The sequence below is a fragment of the Trichosurus vulpecula genome, chromosome 3 (genome assembly GCF_011100635.1).
Source record: "Trichosurus vulpecula isolate mTriVul1 chromosome 3, mTriVul1.pri, whole genome shotgun sequence".
NCBI classification, from domain to species: Eukaryota; Metazoa; Chordata; class Mammalia; order Diprotodontia; family Phalangeridae; genus Trichosurus; species Trichosurus vulpecula.
The window spans coordinates 162,264,706-162,280,474 of NC_050575.1; the positions used below are offsets into that span (position 1 = coordinate 162,264,706).

Here is a 15,769-nt window from a genome sequence, read left to right on the forward strand (position 1 = left end):
CCCAAAATGCTTATTAATAGGTCATCAGAGAACCTGTGAGTCATCCTTCATTTAGCTGTAACTTCTATCTTCTGGTTTCTTTTATGAAGACAATATTAATATTTATACAGTTTGGTTCTTCTAGTAGTATTTTCCCTGTGATCTTTGAACAAGGATTTAGAGTACTATCAGTTAAGTTCGTGTTTATCACTAATCTAAAAACTGTGTGATTCTTACCCTATCCTTTGCCTCCTTTTTCACTATTCCACACTGTCACTGAGAAAGTAGAAAGGCACTTCCCAGGACTGAGGGCCATTTTGTATTTTCCTTCATTTTCCAAGTAGTCAGGGCCAAAGATTTTGTCACCTTGTGGCTTCTCTGTACTTAGCCTGGCTGGTCCTCTCTGCCCCAAGACCAAATTCAAAGCCTTTCCAGTTTGGCAGATCCTGCTAGAACATATGTCCTTTTAAGTGCCCTAGGTTAACTCCAGGCCATGGTGAGGCATTAGTATAGGGCTTTCATAGCTATTATAATAATAATTATTAATTACATATGATAATAATTATGAGTCTCTAATGTCCTTTCTAACTCCATTATTATTATTATTATTATTATTATTATTAAATTGTATTTTTCAAATTGTGAGAACAGCTACTCAAAGATGTGTTGTGGAAGGAGAAATCCAACAGCCTGACTGAGGGCATCTCATGTATAACTGACACAGCCAAAAGGGGCAGGCATTTGAGCTATCCTTTGAACCTTAATCTCTCCCCTTCCACGTTCTAGCTGAGGGAGGAACACGAGAAGAAAGCCTGTTGGATTTTGCCCTCTTGACTTTACTGAGACCGTGGTTTCTCCCTTACCAGTTTATGTTGCTAATTTATGCAAGCCAATCCAAAGTCACTTCTCTTACTGACATGTTAACAGCAGTGGTCAGGAGGATTGAACTGTCTTCCCCAAAATTTGTGCAATAACCAAGCTTCTTAGCTTGTCCTGCAGTCAGCTTTCCCGTCCTCCTTCAAGGAAACTACCCAGAATAACTTGACATAACAATCAGATGAGGTCTATCTCCCCTGATGAACTGAGCAGAGATGCTCCTAAATATCCATGGAGAGATTGTGGCTCCATTAGATTACTTTTCTTGACTGAGTCCACCAAAACCATTGCTGTCTTGTTGTCCTTTTCTGGATGCATCACTGCTACACAAAAGAACGTTGTGTTGTTTCTTGGATTTCATGATCTTCATCCATCCGTTAAATAGGGATAGTGTACCTGAGAGCTGAAGAAGGGAACCAGTTTCTTCATCAGAGATTTGAATTTGGCTTAGGCCTAGCCCCTCTTTCTCTATTCCACACCTTCTTTTCCCATTCCCCCAACATTCTTTAAAGGCTGAGCAATTGTAACCACATCCTTCCCAGGGCTACCCACCCCACCTTCAATATTGGCGCCCTGTCTGAGAGAGTCAGGGAGGAGACCTGCTTGAGCATCAGGGCAGTTGGCTCATATGACTCGAATCTCTGGTTTTTGGACTCTCAAGTGACTTAGAGTATGCTGACAACTCCCATTATCTGTATTCTCTGTACTATGGACTTCATGAGTGGCTCTTCCTGGCACGTGTTTACATTCTAGATACTGCTTTAGATAGTTACAGGTCAAGACTAGGAGCAAGTGGGATCTTTGCCTTTTAGTGGAAGGTGGGGCCAAATGATTCAGCAAGTTGTAAAAGGGCTGGTTTCTCCACGGTGTAGGTGGCTTAAGGAAACCCATCCCTGTTACAGAGATCTTGCTACCACCCTGTGGATTCACAAAGCCATTCCTGGGTGACTCTCTCTCCTCTAGTCCTTTTCCTGGAATGGCTTAGCCTTCAGTCACTCTGCTTGTGACTTAATTAAGCTCTCCAAGGAGAGGGTAGATATCCAGCTCTAGAAACCAGCAAGTCAAGGGGGTGGTATATATCAGCCTCACCATGACCTGGCTCCTAGAAACTTGTGATCTTTGCTCTGGTAGCCTAGGGAATCAAGGCTTCTGGCATCTGTTTTTTTCTGGATCCATCATGGCTAACGGCACCTTGATCGAGTGCCTCAGTTCCTCTCTTTTTTCACCTTTGTCCTTCACAGTCATCTTAGCATATCCTAGTATATTCCATATACTTAGGACAGCTTGAAGAAAGGTGGTGTTTGAATAGAGGAGATTATTTTGTTGTTATTTTTGTTAATAGTAGAGTAGCCAAATTCAAATTACCTAGACATTTTCCTCTCACCTTAAAGGGTTGGTTGTCTTGAGACAGATATGTTGCAATGAATGAAGGTATATTAAACATCTTTCTTGGGTTATCTAGGAGAAGAGTACTTGGAGACAAGGAAATAGACTAGATGTTCTTCAGGTGTTACTCCTAATCATTTGAATGTCTAATTTCTCTTTCTTTGAGTTAGTAGAAAGCAAGATTCAGGTTGGGCAGAATCTTTTGTTAAAGTGACATCTGGATCCTTTTGGTTGACACAGAAAAATGATTCTTAATATGAGGAGGAAATAGAACCAAAGGAAGTTCATTAATTAGTTTGTGGCCTAATGATTGAGAGCCTTCATGGATAGAATCTCCCATTACAAATTGGGAAACAGGTCTAATTTTTGTCTCTGCCTCTGATTTTTACCATGTGTTCACAGACAAATCACTTAACTTGTCATTCTTGTTTTCTCCTCTGTAAATGGGGTGAAAGTGTTTAGTCTTTTCCTTTACCTATTGGTTTCCCTAGCAGGTCATTTAACCTCCTCTAAGAGGAATGTTATTTAAATGATTTGGGTGTGATTTTCATTTAGACTTCAAGTAGAATTTAAAACAATTGGTTTATTGTCTCACACTGACTTAGTCCCAGACGACTTGCTAATAACTCTTCTGGGGGAAACCAGGCTGCCCTCTGCCAATAATACCTGCCTGTGGGTTCCTTTCAGGTTTAAACCATGATTCCTGTCACTGAGCTCCGGTACTTTGCTGATACTCAGCCAGCTTACCGAATCCTGAAACCATGGTGGGATGTCTTCACAGATTACATATCCATTGTCATGCTGATGATTGCAGTATTTGGGGGGACTCTTCAGGTCACCCAGGACAAGATGATCTGTCTCCCTTGTAAATGGGTTACTAAAGACTCCTGCAATGATTCCTTTCAAGGTTGGTCTACTCCTGCCCCAGATCCCACCTATTACAACTCTACAATCCTTACATCTCCAGACCCAGGGCCCAAAGGAATCAAGTATGACCTTGATCGTCATCAGTACAACTATGTGGATGCGGTATGCTATGAGAACCGGCTCCACTGGTTCGCCAAGTATTTCCCCTATTTGGTGCTGCTCCATACACTTATCTTCTTGGCCTGCAGTAACTTCTGGTTCAAGTTTCCCCGGACCAGCTCCAAACTGGAGCACTTTGTCTCTATCCTGCTTAAATGTTTTGACTCCCCTTGGACTACTCGGGCACTCTCAGAGACAGTGGTGGAAGAGAGTGACCCTAAGCCAGCCTTTAGCAAGATGAATGGCTCCATGGACAAGAAGTCATCAACCGTGAGTGAAGATGTGGAGGCTACTGTGCCCATGTTACAGCGGAGCAAGTCAAGAATTGAGCAAGGCATCGTGGACCGGTCAGAGACCGGAGTACTAGACAAGAAGGAAGGGGAGCAGGCCAAAGCTCTCTTTGAGAAAGTGAAGAAATTCCGGACTCACGTGGAGGAGGGGGACATCGTCTACCGCCTCTACATGCGGCAGACCATCATCAAGGTAATCAAGTTTATCCTGATCATCAGCTACACGGTGTACTACGTCAACAATATAAAGTTTGACGTCGACTGTACCGTGGACATTCAGAGCCTGACGGGCTACCGCACCTACCGCTGTGCCCACCCTCTCGCCACCCTCTTCAAGATCCTGGCTTCTTTCTATATTAGTCTGGTGATCTTCTACGGCCTGATATGCATGTACACGCTATGGTGGATGCTCCGGCGCTCCCTCAAGAAGTACTCCTTTGAGTCCATCCGGGAGGAGAGCAGCTACAGCGACATCCCTGATGTGAAGAATGACTTTGCCTTCATGTTGCACCTCATCGACCAGTATGACCCCCTTTATTCCAAGCGCTTTGCCGTCTTCCTCTCAGAGGTGAGTGAAAATAAGTTACGGCAGCTGAACCTGAACAACGAGTGGACGTTGGAGAAGCTGAGGCAGCGCATCACCAAGAACTCCCAGGATAAGCTGGAGCTGCACCTCTTCATGCTAAGTGGGATTCCAGACACCGTCTTTGACCTCATTGAGCTGGAGGTGCTCAAGCTGGAGCTTATCCCTGATGTGACCATCCCTCCCAGCATTGCCCAGCTCACCAGCCTCAAGGAGCTTTGGCTCTACCACACGGCAGCCAAGATCGAGGCCCCTGCCCTGGCCTTCCTGAGGGAGAACCTCAAGGCCTTGCACATCAAGTTCACTGACATCAAAGAGATCCCTCTGTGGATCTATAGCTTAAAGACTCTGGAGGAGCTCCACCTGACCGGCAACCTGAGTGCAGAGAACAACCGTTATATCGTGATAGACGGTCTGCGGGAGCTGAAGCGGCTCAAGGTCCTGCGGCTCAAGAGCAACCTAACCAAGCTGCCACAGGTGGTCACGGATGTGGGTGTCCACCTCCAGAAGCTTTCCATCAACAACGAAGGGACCAAGCTGATTGTCCTCAACAGCCTGAAGAAGATGGTGAACCTGACTGAGCTGGAACTGATCCGCTGTGACTTGGAACGCATCCCACACTCCATCTTCAGTCTCCACAACCTGCAGGAGATCGATCTGAAGGACAACAACCTCAAGACCATAGAAGAGATCATCAGTTTCCAGCACCTGCATCGCCTCACCTGCCTTAAGCTGTGGTATAACCAAATCGCCTACATCCCCATCCAGATCGGGAACCTCACCAACCTGGAGCGGCTCTACCTGAACCGCAACAAGATAGAGAAGATCCCTACCCAGCTCTTCTACTGCCGCAAGCTACGCTACCTGGATCTCAGTCACAACAATTTGACCTTTATTCCTGCTGACATTGGACTGCTACAGAACCTTCAGAATTTGGCTGTGACAGCCAACCGGGTAAGTTCATGGTAGAATTAGGGGGGTGGCGGGGCTTTAGATGAAGCAGCTGATGACAACTCTCATTCTATAGTGCCTTAAATTTTACAAAATATTCTCCTCACCATGACCCCAGGAAGCAGATAGCAGTGTTAAATACTGTTGTTCTCATTTTATAGATAAAAAAACAAGGTCAGGTAAAGCGACATGCCCAAGGTCATACAACCAAGTAAGTGTTAGAACCTGAATTCAAATATAAGTCTTCTGGCTCCATCTCCTGTGTTTTCTATTATACTTTCCTGGTCAAGAATTGTATTTTTATACAGGAGCTTGTGAAAGCTTGAATACATAAAATAATTTGGTCTCAATGAATATTGGAGGGAGATACAAGAACAGTAGAAGACCTAGTCGGTTCCCTCAAAGAGATTACTGACTGACATAGAGAGTGGATAGGACTGAAGAAAAGCTTTAGTGTAAAACATTTAAAAATCACTCTAGTACAGGGTGGGCCCAGTGCAGAGGAGCCTGTACGGTTAATGTAAGATCAGTGAGGTGGGTTAATCAGGATTTTGAAAGTGGCCTTTTTTTTTTTTTAAAAAAAGAATCTTGGAAGAGAGAGCAGAGGGATTTAGATTAGCCAAAAGGGAGAGGGAGCTTAATTCATACAAAGAAAATCACATTTGTGTAATTGTTTCTTTACCTTTCCTAGGAATTACATTTCTCAAAAAAAGCATGAATGAAACAGAGAATTAAGAGGTGAGGTAACTCGTTACCTCCACAATAAGTTGTTGGCTTGATTGGGAGTCTGGGCAAATCCACTACTTCTTCAAGTCTCTCATAGAGGTTTTTCATCTGGGATTCATGGACCCTCAAGGGGTAGATTTCAACAAGTCCATGAACTTGGATGGGAAAAAAATGACATCTTTATTTTTACTTACCTCTAGCTGAAATTGAGCATTTACTTTATTTAAAAGGGATCTTCTAAGAAAGGATCCGTAGGCTTCACCAGATTGCCGAAGGGGCCATGACACAGAATAAAGTTAAGAACCACCCTCACCTGCTCATCTGTTAGGAAAGAAAAGGACTCATTGAGGAAGGATATTAACTGCTGGAATGAAACCAGTCTTTAAACTGTAATCAGTGTTTTCAATTAGAGATATGATGGTAGATTTTTTTTCTTTTATTTTTATTATGGTGGATTTTAAAGACCCTTTCTACTCCCACCATAGCAGTGTATAATACTATGAGAATTGAAAAGGTATCCAGGCACTTAGCTTAGAGGACTTGGATTTTTCTGTCTCTCATTTACCTTCCTTGAAATGAAAGTATGCAGCTCCTAGCATATTATGAGACTTCCCATGAGGATTACTCAGGGTCAGCCTTTTTGGCTTGGTGGTCTCACCCCTGGAGGGTTTGAGTGCCTAGGACACCCCCTGAGTTAGGAAGAATTTGTAATTTTATTATACCCTCACACTCCTAGGTGTGGCTGGGCTACGGACATCTTGCTAAGATGGGGTGGAACCTACAGAAAGATCTTGTGGTTTTTGTGGTTTGAGTTTCTTAAACAATATCACAGTTGTTCTGTGTACCTCCTACCCCCAGGACAGTCACATGTATTGAAGTTTACTTTCTTGGGGAGTATTTGAAGAGCATTTTGGTTGGGTTAAATGTGTAGATGGTAAAGGGTTTATAGCCTGCTTTGGACCTTTCTGGTGCTGAAAGGAGAACAAGCAGAGGACTGGCATATGTTCTATGCCAGGTAATTTGCTGGCATCCAGTATTTAGTTCTTACAGAGTTAGAGCTACATGGAACCTACTGTAGCTCTGGTCTGGAGGACCGTTCCTGAACTGGCCAAGAACCAAGTGCATTCTCTAAGATCTCTTAGGCTAAAGATCACTAACCTTTCCTCTCCCTGAATTTAATCACTTACCAGGAAGTTTTCCTCTTCTGTCTTAACCTTCTTCTATTTAAGTCCTTCAGTGATGTTTCATCATAAAGATGAAAATAACCTTGGATTCTTGCATACCAAGCCAATAAGTTCTGGCTGTTGTGCCAAGCTGGAAAGATTTTTAATATGGGTTCAGTGGCAAACTGTGTGTGTGTGTCTATTGTGTTAGGACCAGGCTACTAGCTAAGTTTGAAGAAGCCCATCATGGATTGGATGTATACAGGGATGATTATTTCATCCCTACAAGTTCTCCAAGACTAAAAAAAGTCACAGGTCCTTTAAGGAGGAGATTTCAAAAGCAGTGAAGTGTAGAAGCATATAACCGACTCCCTGTTTCCTGCTGTATCCTAGACTTGCTTCTTTTCCTTGGATACAGAGAGCAGAAGCTCAGTGCCCCCTTAGGAATAATTCCACAAATATTTGGGACAATAATACTGTCTTCCCTTCAGTCTAACTATCACATTCTTTTTCCTTTCCTCAGGGGAACTCTTTAGTGTCCTAAGTTTGAGGTAGCATGAGTTAAGTCAATAAGGAAGGTAGGTAGAGCAGAGAATTGTAAAGTTGGAACTGGAACGGACTTTGGGGGTCCCCTAGTCCAATTCCCCCAATTCACAGATGTGAGCACTGAGAAACAGATAAATAAAGGGACTTGTTTGTTATACAGTGAAGTGGTAGCAGAGCCAGATCTAAGACTCAACATGATGCCATGGAAAAAGGGGCAGGACCTGAAGTCAGAGAATCTGTCTGTCTATCTATCTATCTATCTATCTATCTATCTATCTATCTATCTATCTATCTAATCTTCTATACTTGGCATCAGTATGATTTTGGGCAAGTCATTTTCTTTGAACCCTGTTTTCCTCATCTATAAAACGAGGGGGTTTTGATTAGATGGCTTTTCAAAGTAGCTTTAGCTTTAAATCTACAGTCCTGTCACCTACTACCCTGGTTTACTCCCAAGGGAATTCAGTCCAGTTTCCAGACCCCTTGTTTCCTTGTCCTTGCCTCCACTGTATAGGAGCAGTGGGCAGGTGCAGCCTTAACCCTGTGAGAAAGACTGGTGGAGAGGGTGATGTCTTTGGTGGGGGGGCTGTCTTCAGGCTCCCAAGACTCTCTTATCCATCCCAGAGATTCTGTGCTGCCTGCCAGTTCTCTTCCTGTGAAATTAGTTCTTCAGCTTGTCCTTCTTTTGTTTGGGCTTTTGGCAGTCTTAAGGTCATCCTGTAGAAAAAAGGGCTCCTGCAGATGACTAAGGGAGGAGGAGGATGTTGAATTTGGCATGTGTGTTTCCAGAGACCCTCTTGGAAATTTGAAAGCCCTGGTTAGTAGTCTGCTTAATCATTTCCTATGTTTCTGCCCAGCTGTTTCAGAGTACTAGACATGTTTACATGAAAATGGGTTATTTTGTTGTTGTTAACCTCATCTCCTGCCTTTTCCCAGTCCTTTAGTCCAGAATTCTAGTTTGAAGCAGAGCAATAGAATATGCTCAGATACTCCTCTGTGTATGAGTGTCACACACCAGTCCGTGTTCCTTCCCCTTTAGAGTTCTCTGTTCCATCTGGATAAAGCTGAAGGCTCTTAGGGGTAGAGTCTTTCCTGAGCTGCTGAGACCACATATCCCCAGTGTGACGTCATCTAGTCCCTCATCACTCACGCCTGCACTAGTGATATCCTTTTGGGACCATACATCCCCAGTGTGAGAATGAGACTTGGTTGAGTTAAACCAGGTCAATCTGACAAACATTTCTTAAGGCACTTTGCTAACCATCAGAGAGACAGAGATGAAAAGCAACAGTCCTTGCTTTTATGCTGATTGGCTCTCTTCCTGTACCCAACACGTGCAGCTCAAGCACCGCCTTCTACACAAAGGCTTTCCTAATCCCCCCAACTGCCAGTGACCACTCTTCCTAACCACCCTGCATTAATTCTGTATACGTTCTGTGTCTATTTAACCGTGTATGTCTTGTCTCTCCCGATAGAACGTCAGCTCCTGCAGAGTAGAAATCTTTCTGTTGTTTGTATGCCCAGTCCTAACATAATACTTCCTTCACACATAGTAGGTGCTTAACAAAGGTTGATTGGTTGCTATTTGGTGGGAAATAACATGCATAAAGTAGGAAGTGATGAGGACCGAGAAGAGATCCAGATTGGAGGTTTGAGAAGAGTGAGAGTACTAACAACGGGGGCCAGGTAAAGTGGAGTCGGAGCTAAGCCATAAAAGATGAAATGAAGAAATAGAAAAAGAAAAAGAATTCTAAGCATGGGAGACTGCTCGCCTCAGGCAAAACTGGAGGCAGTTTTGAAATAGATTCTAGTCCTACTTGACTGAACTTCAAGGGAGTAATGTGAAATGAGGCTTAAAAGGGGAGTCAGCACCTGATTAGATTAGATGGCATGAAATTAGATTTATTGGAGCTTTTAGTCCCTTTATTTTGATCTAATGTCCTTCCCAGGTTTGAACCGAGAGGAAAAAGTGGTTGAATAAATATCATTGACTTGGAAGGTTCCTGACTAGTCCTCCATCAGCTGTAGATATCGGCATCTAGGTGGCAGCATCATTGTGTAAACCACCTGCCAGAACAGAATTTACATTGGATTGCCAGTGATTTCACTGACTGTGCTTTTTCCCAAGTACCAGGGAAGATGAGTTTGGTGTCTAGGATCTATCTCCTCCCTGAGAGTACTTCATAAACTTCCTGATGAATGTGGTCCATGGTTCAGGTGCTGATCTCAGTGACTGAACTTCTAGCTGAGAGGATTAGAGAGTGTACAATGTAGAAGGACCCTCAGAGATGATCTAGTCCAAGCCCCTCATACTTCCAGAAGAGGACTGGAGCCCAGAGAAGGTGAAGTAATTCATCCAAGGTCACAGGACAGTCAAGTTGTGTTGGATAGTCTCAGTTTATTTTGTGAAGGAGGAAGTGAAGATGTCTGTTGAGAGAGAGGGGAGGCTAGGAGTTGGAGGTCTTAAAGATCATATATTGTGAGATGGAAGGGATGTCAACGATCATCTACCCCTACCCTTTAATTTTAGAGATTAGGAAACTCAGGCCCAGATAGTGTCATAAATGTCAGAACTGGGATTTGAACCCAAGTCCTCTGACTCCAAACCCAGAGTGCTTTCTCCTGTACTACACATTAGGAATACCAGCTGTGAGGAAAGTGGAAGGAAGTGAGAGGTGAATAAAAGGATATTAGTCAATAAGCATTGATTAAGTGCTTGCAGTGTACCAGGCACTGTGCTAAATGCTAGGGATACAAAATCTAAAATAGTTCTTGCCCTCTGGGAGCTTATAGTCTCTTTGTAATCCAAAGTATAAGGGGTGAATTGGGGGTCAAACCTGATAGAGGCAGCAGCATGGGTCACTTTTATTGGAGGGCAGGAATGTATTCTTACCTATCTTGGTAAATCCTTGGACTAGAATGCCATCAGCCCAGAAGGGCTTCAGTCGTCCTAGAACAACAAAGTCAATGTGTGGGAGACCACACACAAGAGGAAGTGAAGGTAGGAGAGCTTAGTTGCCTGCATTGGATCCCCTCAATTAGGGGAAAACCCATCAGACATTTCACTAGTCTGGCTCCAGATTCTGTAGAAACAGCTGTGTGTGACTACATGGATTGGCAAACACAGTATGTCTGCTTTCCTACTTTCATAGCCTTTCCTCAAACTACCTCGCTCCTTATTTCTGCTCTGGGTTTCTCCTACTCCCACACCCACAGCTGGGCCAAGGTGAACACAGGGCTTTGTTTCTTTTCAGATGCCCATTCAGGCAGGGTGAGGGTCTGTCTGTCTGTTTCTCTCTCCCTCCCTCCCTTCCTCTCTTTCTTTCCCCTTCCTTTTATTCCTTTCTTTCCTCCCTTTCCTCCTCTCCCCCTCCCTTTCTCCCTCTCTTTCCTTACTTCCCCTCCTTGCCAAAATCTGGATCTGTTTTTCCATTAAAGAACCAGATGAAGGAAGAGCCTCTCTGGTGGGAGAAGATAGCAGGCAGAGTGGGGCCATGCAATGATTAAAAAAACTTCCTGGGATGGCAGGAGGGTTCTGAGAAGGAACCTAAGGTCAGTTCCAACTGTGGTATATATTCCTCCACCCACTTGCTTTGATGTCATGGGAAATATTGCCCTTTACCTACTTGGAGAATCCCTATGGTCTAGATGGGTGACCTCTTGTCATCACAGGCAGCCCTTTGGCTATGGGATTTTGCTAGGAAAAAGGTGGAAGCTTGATTTGAATTAGCACACACACTCCTTCAGCCACCACCACAACACTGTGTCCTTTGGAGGTGGGTTCCATGGCTTTGGTGTATTCCAGACCTCTAGGGATTTAATATTTAGCACCCAGCTTTTTGCTGGTAAGGCTGTCCTTCTGTCTGTCTGCCTCCCTCCAGGGAGAGATTAGATTTTCCTGACCTTGAAATTGTAAGATTTTTTTGTCTTGGGAAAGCATGAACCTGTACTGGAGTAACCACCTTTGTACTCTTAACAGGCCATTGTAATTTGAAACTTTGTCTTGATAGTCCTTTTAAACTGTTTCAGTGTCTGCTTGGGATGAAGCTACACCATGTACTCTGGGTGAGGGGCTTCGGTGTCTCTAGGCGCTGGCAGAAAGAACTGAATATGAAACCAGGGCGGTTGTTTTCATTTTTCCAAAAAGCCTTTTCAATCTGGAGAGACAAAGGCTGAGTGAATGTGATTGGTCTTTAAAGGGGATGGGGAAGGAGTGGGGGCATGGAATAAGGGAAGCATGGCCTTAGAATACTGTGAGGGAGCTTAGAGATCATCTTGTCCAGTCCCCTTGTTTTGCAGATGAGGAAACTGAGACCTGTGAAGAAAAAGTAATTTGCTCAGGGTCATCTGGTTTGTTGGGGACAGAGCCATAATCGAAGCTCAAGTCTTCTAATTCCCAGGCCAACAGTCTTTTTCTTTATCAAATCAAGTCTTAGAAGGGTTTAAAAGAGGTAGTTTTAGAATCAATAGGAAAAAGCCCTATTTGACACCACAAACTACTGAATCCAGAATTCATTATGACCCCCAAAAAGTGCAGACTAGAAATATAAATAGGCACAAGAAGTGTTTAGAGCAATCCCTGGCAGTAAATGCCGGATGTGGCTATTAAAGGAAGCTGGGGCTTTTGCTGACCTTCATGGAAAACTGCAAGGACTCTTTGTTTTCTGAACAGAGCAAGGGAGCATCATCCCTAAGAGGCCGCTAAGGTGAGGGGCAGAAGGCCCCCCCAGAAGGATTGCCCCAGTGAACTGTTGCTCTGACACTGAACCAGTTGCTGTCCTTATGTGCTCCTTAGCCTAGGTAGTCTTACCTTGGGGAGAGAGGGAAACTTAAGTCCCTCCCTTATTTTACCTTGTTTCCCTGAGAACATTGTGGGGTGACAGGACTGTCCTTGTGCATTGCAGAACAGCCTGCTCAGGAACAGAAGGAAAGGTTACTATTCCCTTTGGGAGAAAGGAGCTGGTAGCCTCCCATCCTGCTTTTTTGTAATCCAAAGTATAAGGGGTGAATTGGGGGTCAAAGCTGATAGAGGCAGCAGCATGGGTCACTTTTATTGGAGGGCAGGAATGTATTCTTACCTATCTTGGTAAATCTTTGGACTAGAATGCCATCAGCCCAGAAGGGCTTCAGTTGTCCTAGAACAACAAAGTCAGAGGACTCATGGAATTGATTAATAGACGTACCAGACAATTAGTAAATATAATATTTGCTGTAATAATCAAACATTATAACCATTGTTCTTCTTAACAGCATTTGCAGGGGGAAAGAGTAAGGTCTGGAAGAAATTAAAGATGCAAATGTGACCCAAAGTTCATGGGCAGATGGGGGATGCAGGGTAGGCCCTAGGCCCTGTGTTGGACTGGGGACTCTGGAAGGTCCAGGGTTTCTGAAGGTTTATGGAGTCCTGGAACTGAAATTTCTTTCTTCCCTGCCTTCTTTTCCAGATTGAGGGCCTTCCACCTGAACTCTTCCAGTGTCGGAAGCTTCGGACCTTGCATCTGGGTAATAACGTGTTACAGTCACTGCCATCCCGGGTGGGTGAGCTGACCAACCTGACCCAGATTGAGCTTCGGGGCAACCGGTTGGAATGCCTGCCTGTGGAGCTAGGGGAGTGTCCCCTGCTGAAGCGGAGCGGATTGGTGGTGGAGGAGGATCTCTTTAATACCCTGCCCCTGGAGGTGAAGGAACGGCTGTGGAGGGCAGACAAGGAGCAGGCCTGAACCCCCTCTGGAGAGTCCAGGGGATGATTCCCAATGCTGCTGGCGTAGGCAATGCTGAGCCCATTCCATTCCAGGCCCGCTTCCAAACTCACCTCCCCCCCACCACCATCCTCTCACGTCAGACTAGCCAAGAAATCCTTGAGTGTTGAGGCCGGAGATAAGCCAAGCAGGCCCATCAGAGTAGAGAGCAGGCTGATCCTCCTGCACCAATCGAGGGAAGCAAGGCTACAGGATCATAGGGCTGAAGAGGAAACAGGAGCCAGTGGAAACTGCCATCAGATTGGGCACAGGCAGTGAAAAGAGGCTGGTCCTGCTCTGCCTGGGGCAGACCAGAGGGCCATGCAGTATTTGGACAGTCAGGGTCAGTGGATCAGGACAGCCTCTTCTGGTGATGTCTCTCTCCAAGCAGCTGAGTTAGGGCCAGGGGGCCTCTGCTCACATTAGGGGAGCTGATGACTATTATCTAGCTATTGGTATTTATTTTTTCCCCCTTCCTCTGGCCTGCCTCCTTTCTTCCCAAATAACTTATACATTCCCTTGAAAGCTCAGCGCAGATAATAGGGTGTTTGGGGTAGTGTTTTTTTATTTTGTTTTTTAATGATATTAGAAGTGCATTTTTTCCCCCAACCCCATTTCTAGCCAAAAGATCCAGCTGTGACCCTGCTCTTGGACAGTTTCCCTGCTCAGTCCTCCATGCTGCTAAAGGTCTGACCCAGGGGTCAGGGGTGAAAAGAGGGGGTCATGAGGACTGAGCTGGTTTTCCAAAACATTGCTATGGTGCCTGCAACAAGTTGAGTGGGGTAAGAAGAAAAGTCTGAAACTTGTCCACTGAGACATGTTTTTGTGGAGGTTTTAGATCCTTTTTTCTTTTTTTAAGGATTCTTTTTTAAAAGCAAAATGTTTTTTAAATTTTGGTTTGGGTATTAAAAATAAATAAAACTTTAAAAAAAAACACACTAAGGGCCAGTAGATAGGAACGTCTCAGGATAGGGCGGTGGTTTCCCTTGTGTAAAGCAACAGGACAACATTGAATTGTGTTTCCTTTTCCCTCGAGGTTTGGGAGGTGTTGCCAGCATCTTACGTGAACTTGGACCAAAAGGTCTGTTTTTTCCTCTCTGATCTTGGGGTAGACTTTTTTTTTCCCTTTTCTGGTATTCTGGCAGCAGCCATTGGTCTGTTTCTGTTGTTCCCACCCAAAGGGAATTTTGGTGGACAGCAGAAATCAGACTTGGGAGCAACATGGAGATAGAGCAGTCATGTTGGCAAATCCCTGAATGAACCTGGTGCTCTGTCATCTCCTTTTCCTCTGTCCCCAGCCCCACTTCACTCCATACAGTGTTAAGGAGCAGTATCATTAGCAGTAGATAAACTCTATCTGGAGGCAGTTTACCTGCATTGTTCCTGGAAGATGGGACTCTGGGCTTGCCTAACATCACTGGCCTCATTTTGCTTCCACTTCTGAACCCTCCTTCAGCTCCATGGTGTGGCTTTCGTGTGATAGCTGCCATTAGCTTCAGCCCCAAATGCAAGGGGCCATGTGGGAAGGCTTCTCTTCCTTTACCATGGTCTACAGTAATCACCATTATGCCCCTTTAATGGGGACATAGCATGGGAGGGGGAAGAGGCTTTGAAAGTGTGGCTTTCTAAGGTCTCTCCCCAGAGCTCTCATTTCTGTAAAAGAGGAGAGGAATGGGGCTATTATTTTAATGCCAATTTGTTTCCTTGGGCATGTTGCCAAACCAGCCCAGGGTGGAGTGAAGCCGGGGTGCCACCTGACCCTGCCTTAGATCACTTGGGACACTAGGGCACGTTTTAGCGTCTCTTGTCTTAATGATTTTTTTCTGCATTGGTTGTAATCTTCCGAGATAATGCACACTAGAGACTCTGACAACCATGAAGCAATCCGTTACAGTTGGGTCTGGACTCGCTGACTCAGTTCACATATCCAATAAAGCTATGACATCAAAATTCCACTTGCTGTTTTCATGTCATTGGGTGAGGGTGAGGATTATCCCCTGACTTGGCCATAAATCTGACCTTCTACAAGAGAAGCAATACATGCTTTCCTGCTGGTGCTGCCCCTTTGTGCCCTGGTCCAGACCTGAAGAAGCCGGTGGGGGAGGGGGCAGTGAGATGCATGACTGGTTCTGTTGGGAATGAGATGATCTCTGCATGGTCTGAGTGTTGCCTTCAGGCTTGGAATTTCAGTCTATTTCCCAGCCCTTTTATCTTTGTTTTTATTTTTTATGGTTTATTTTTTAACCATTTTTAAAATTAATGCCATTTGTTCTAGGTTATTTTTACATCAGGGTCATTTCCTTATGTGAACTCTCTCTTAAGTCGGTGAGCAAGCACCCACTTTTTTTCTAGCTTCGTAACCACAAAGAGTGCTGCTAAGAATATTTTATTATATAGTATGTGGAACTTTTATTTGTTGCCATTGTTTTTAAATGGAAAAAGGCCATCTTCCTTACAACTTCCATATGCCCTCACTATCAGCTCCCTTTTACCATATACCATTGA

General features: G+C 44.5%; 1 protein-coding gene across 1 annotated transcript in view; it reads left to right on the plus strand.

The window, feature by feature from the left end:
* Window positions 1–15,219, plus strand: part of LRRC8A (leucine rich repeat containing 8 VRAC subunit A) — a 36,466-nt gene extending 21,247 nt beyond the window's left edge. Inside the window, exons 4-5 of the mRNA XM_036751165.1 lie at window positions 2,929–5,094; window positions 12,971–15,219. Coding sequence (XP_036607060.1) covers window positions 2,938–5,094; window positions 12,971–13,246 — 2,433 coding nt within the window. The 5' untranslated portion in view covers window positions 2,929–2,937 and the 3' untranslated portion in view covers window positions 13,247–15,219. The remainder of the gene's footprint in view (window positions 1–2,928; window positions 5,095–12,970) is intronic.
* The last annotated feature ends 550 nt before the right edge of the window (window positions 15,220–15,769 follow it).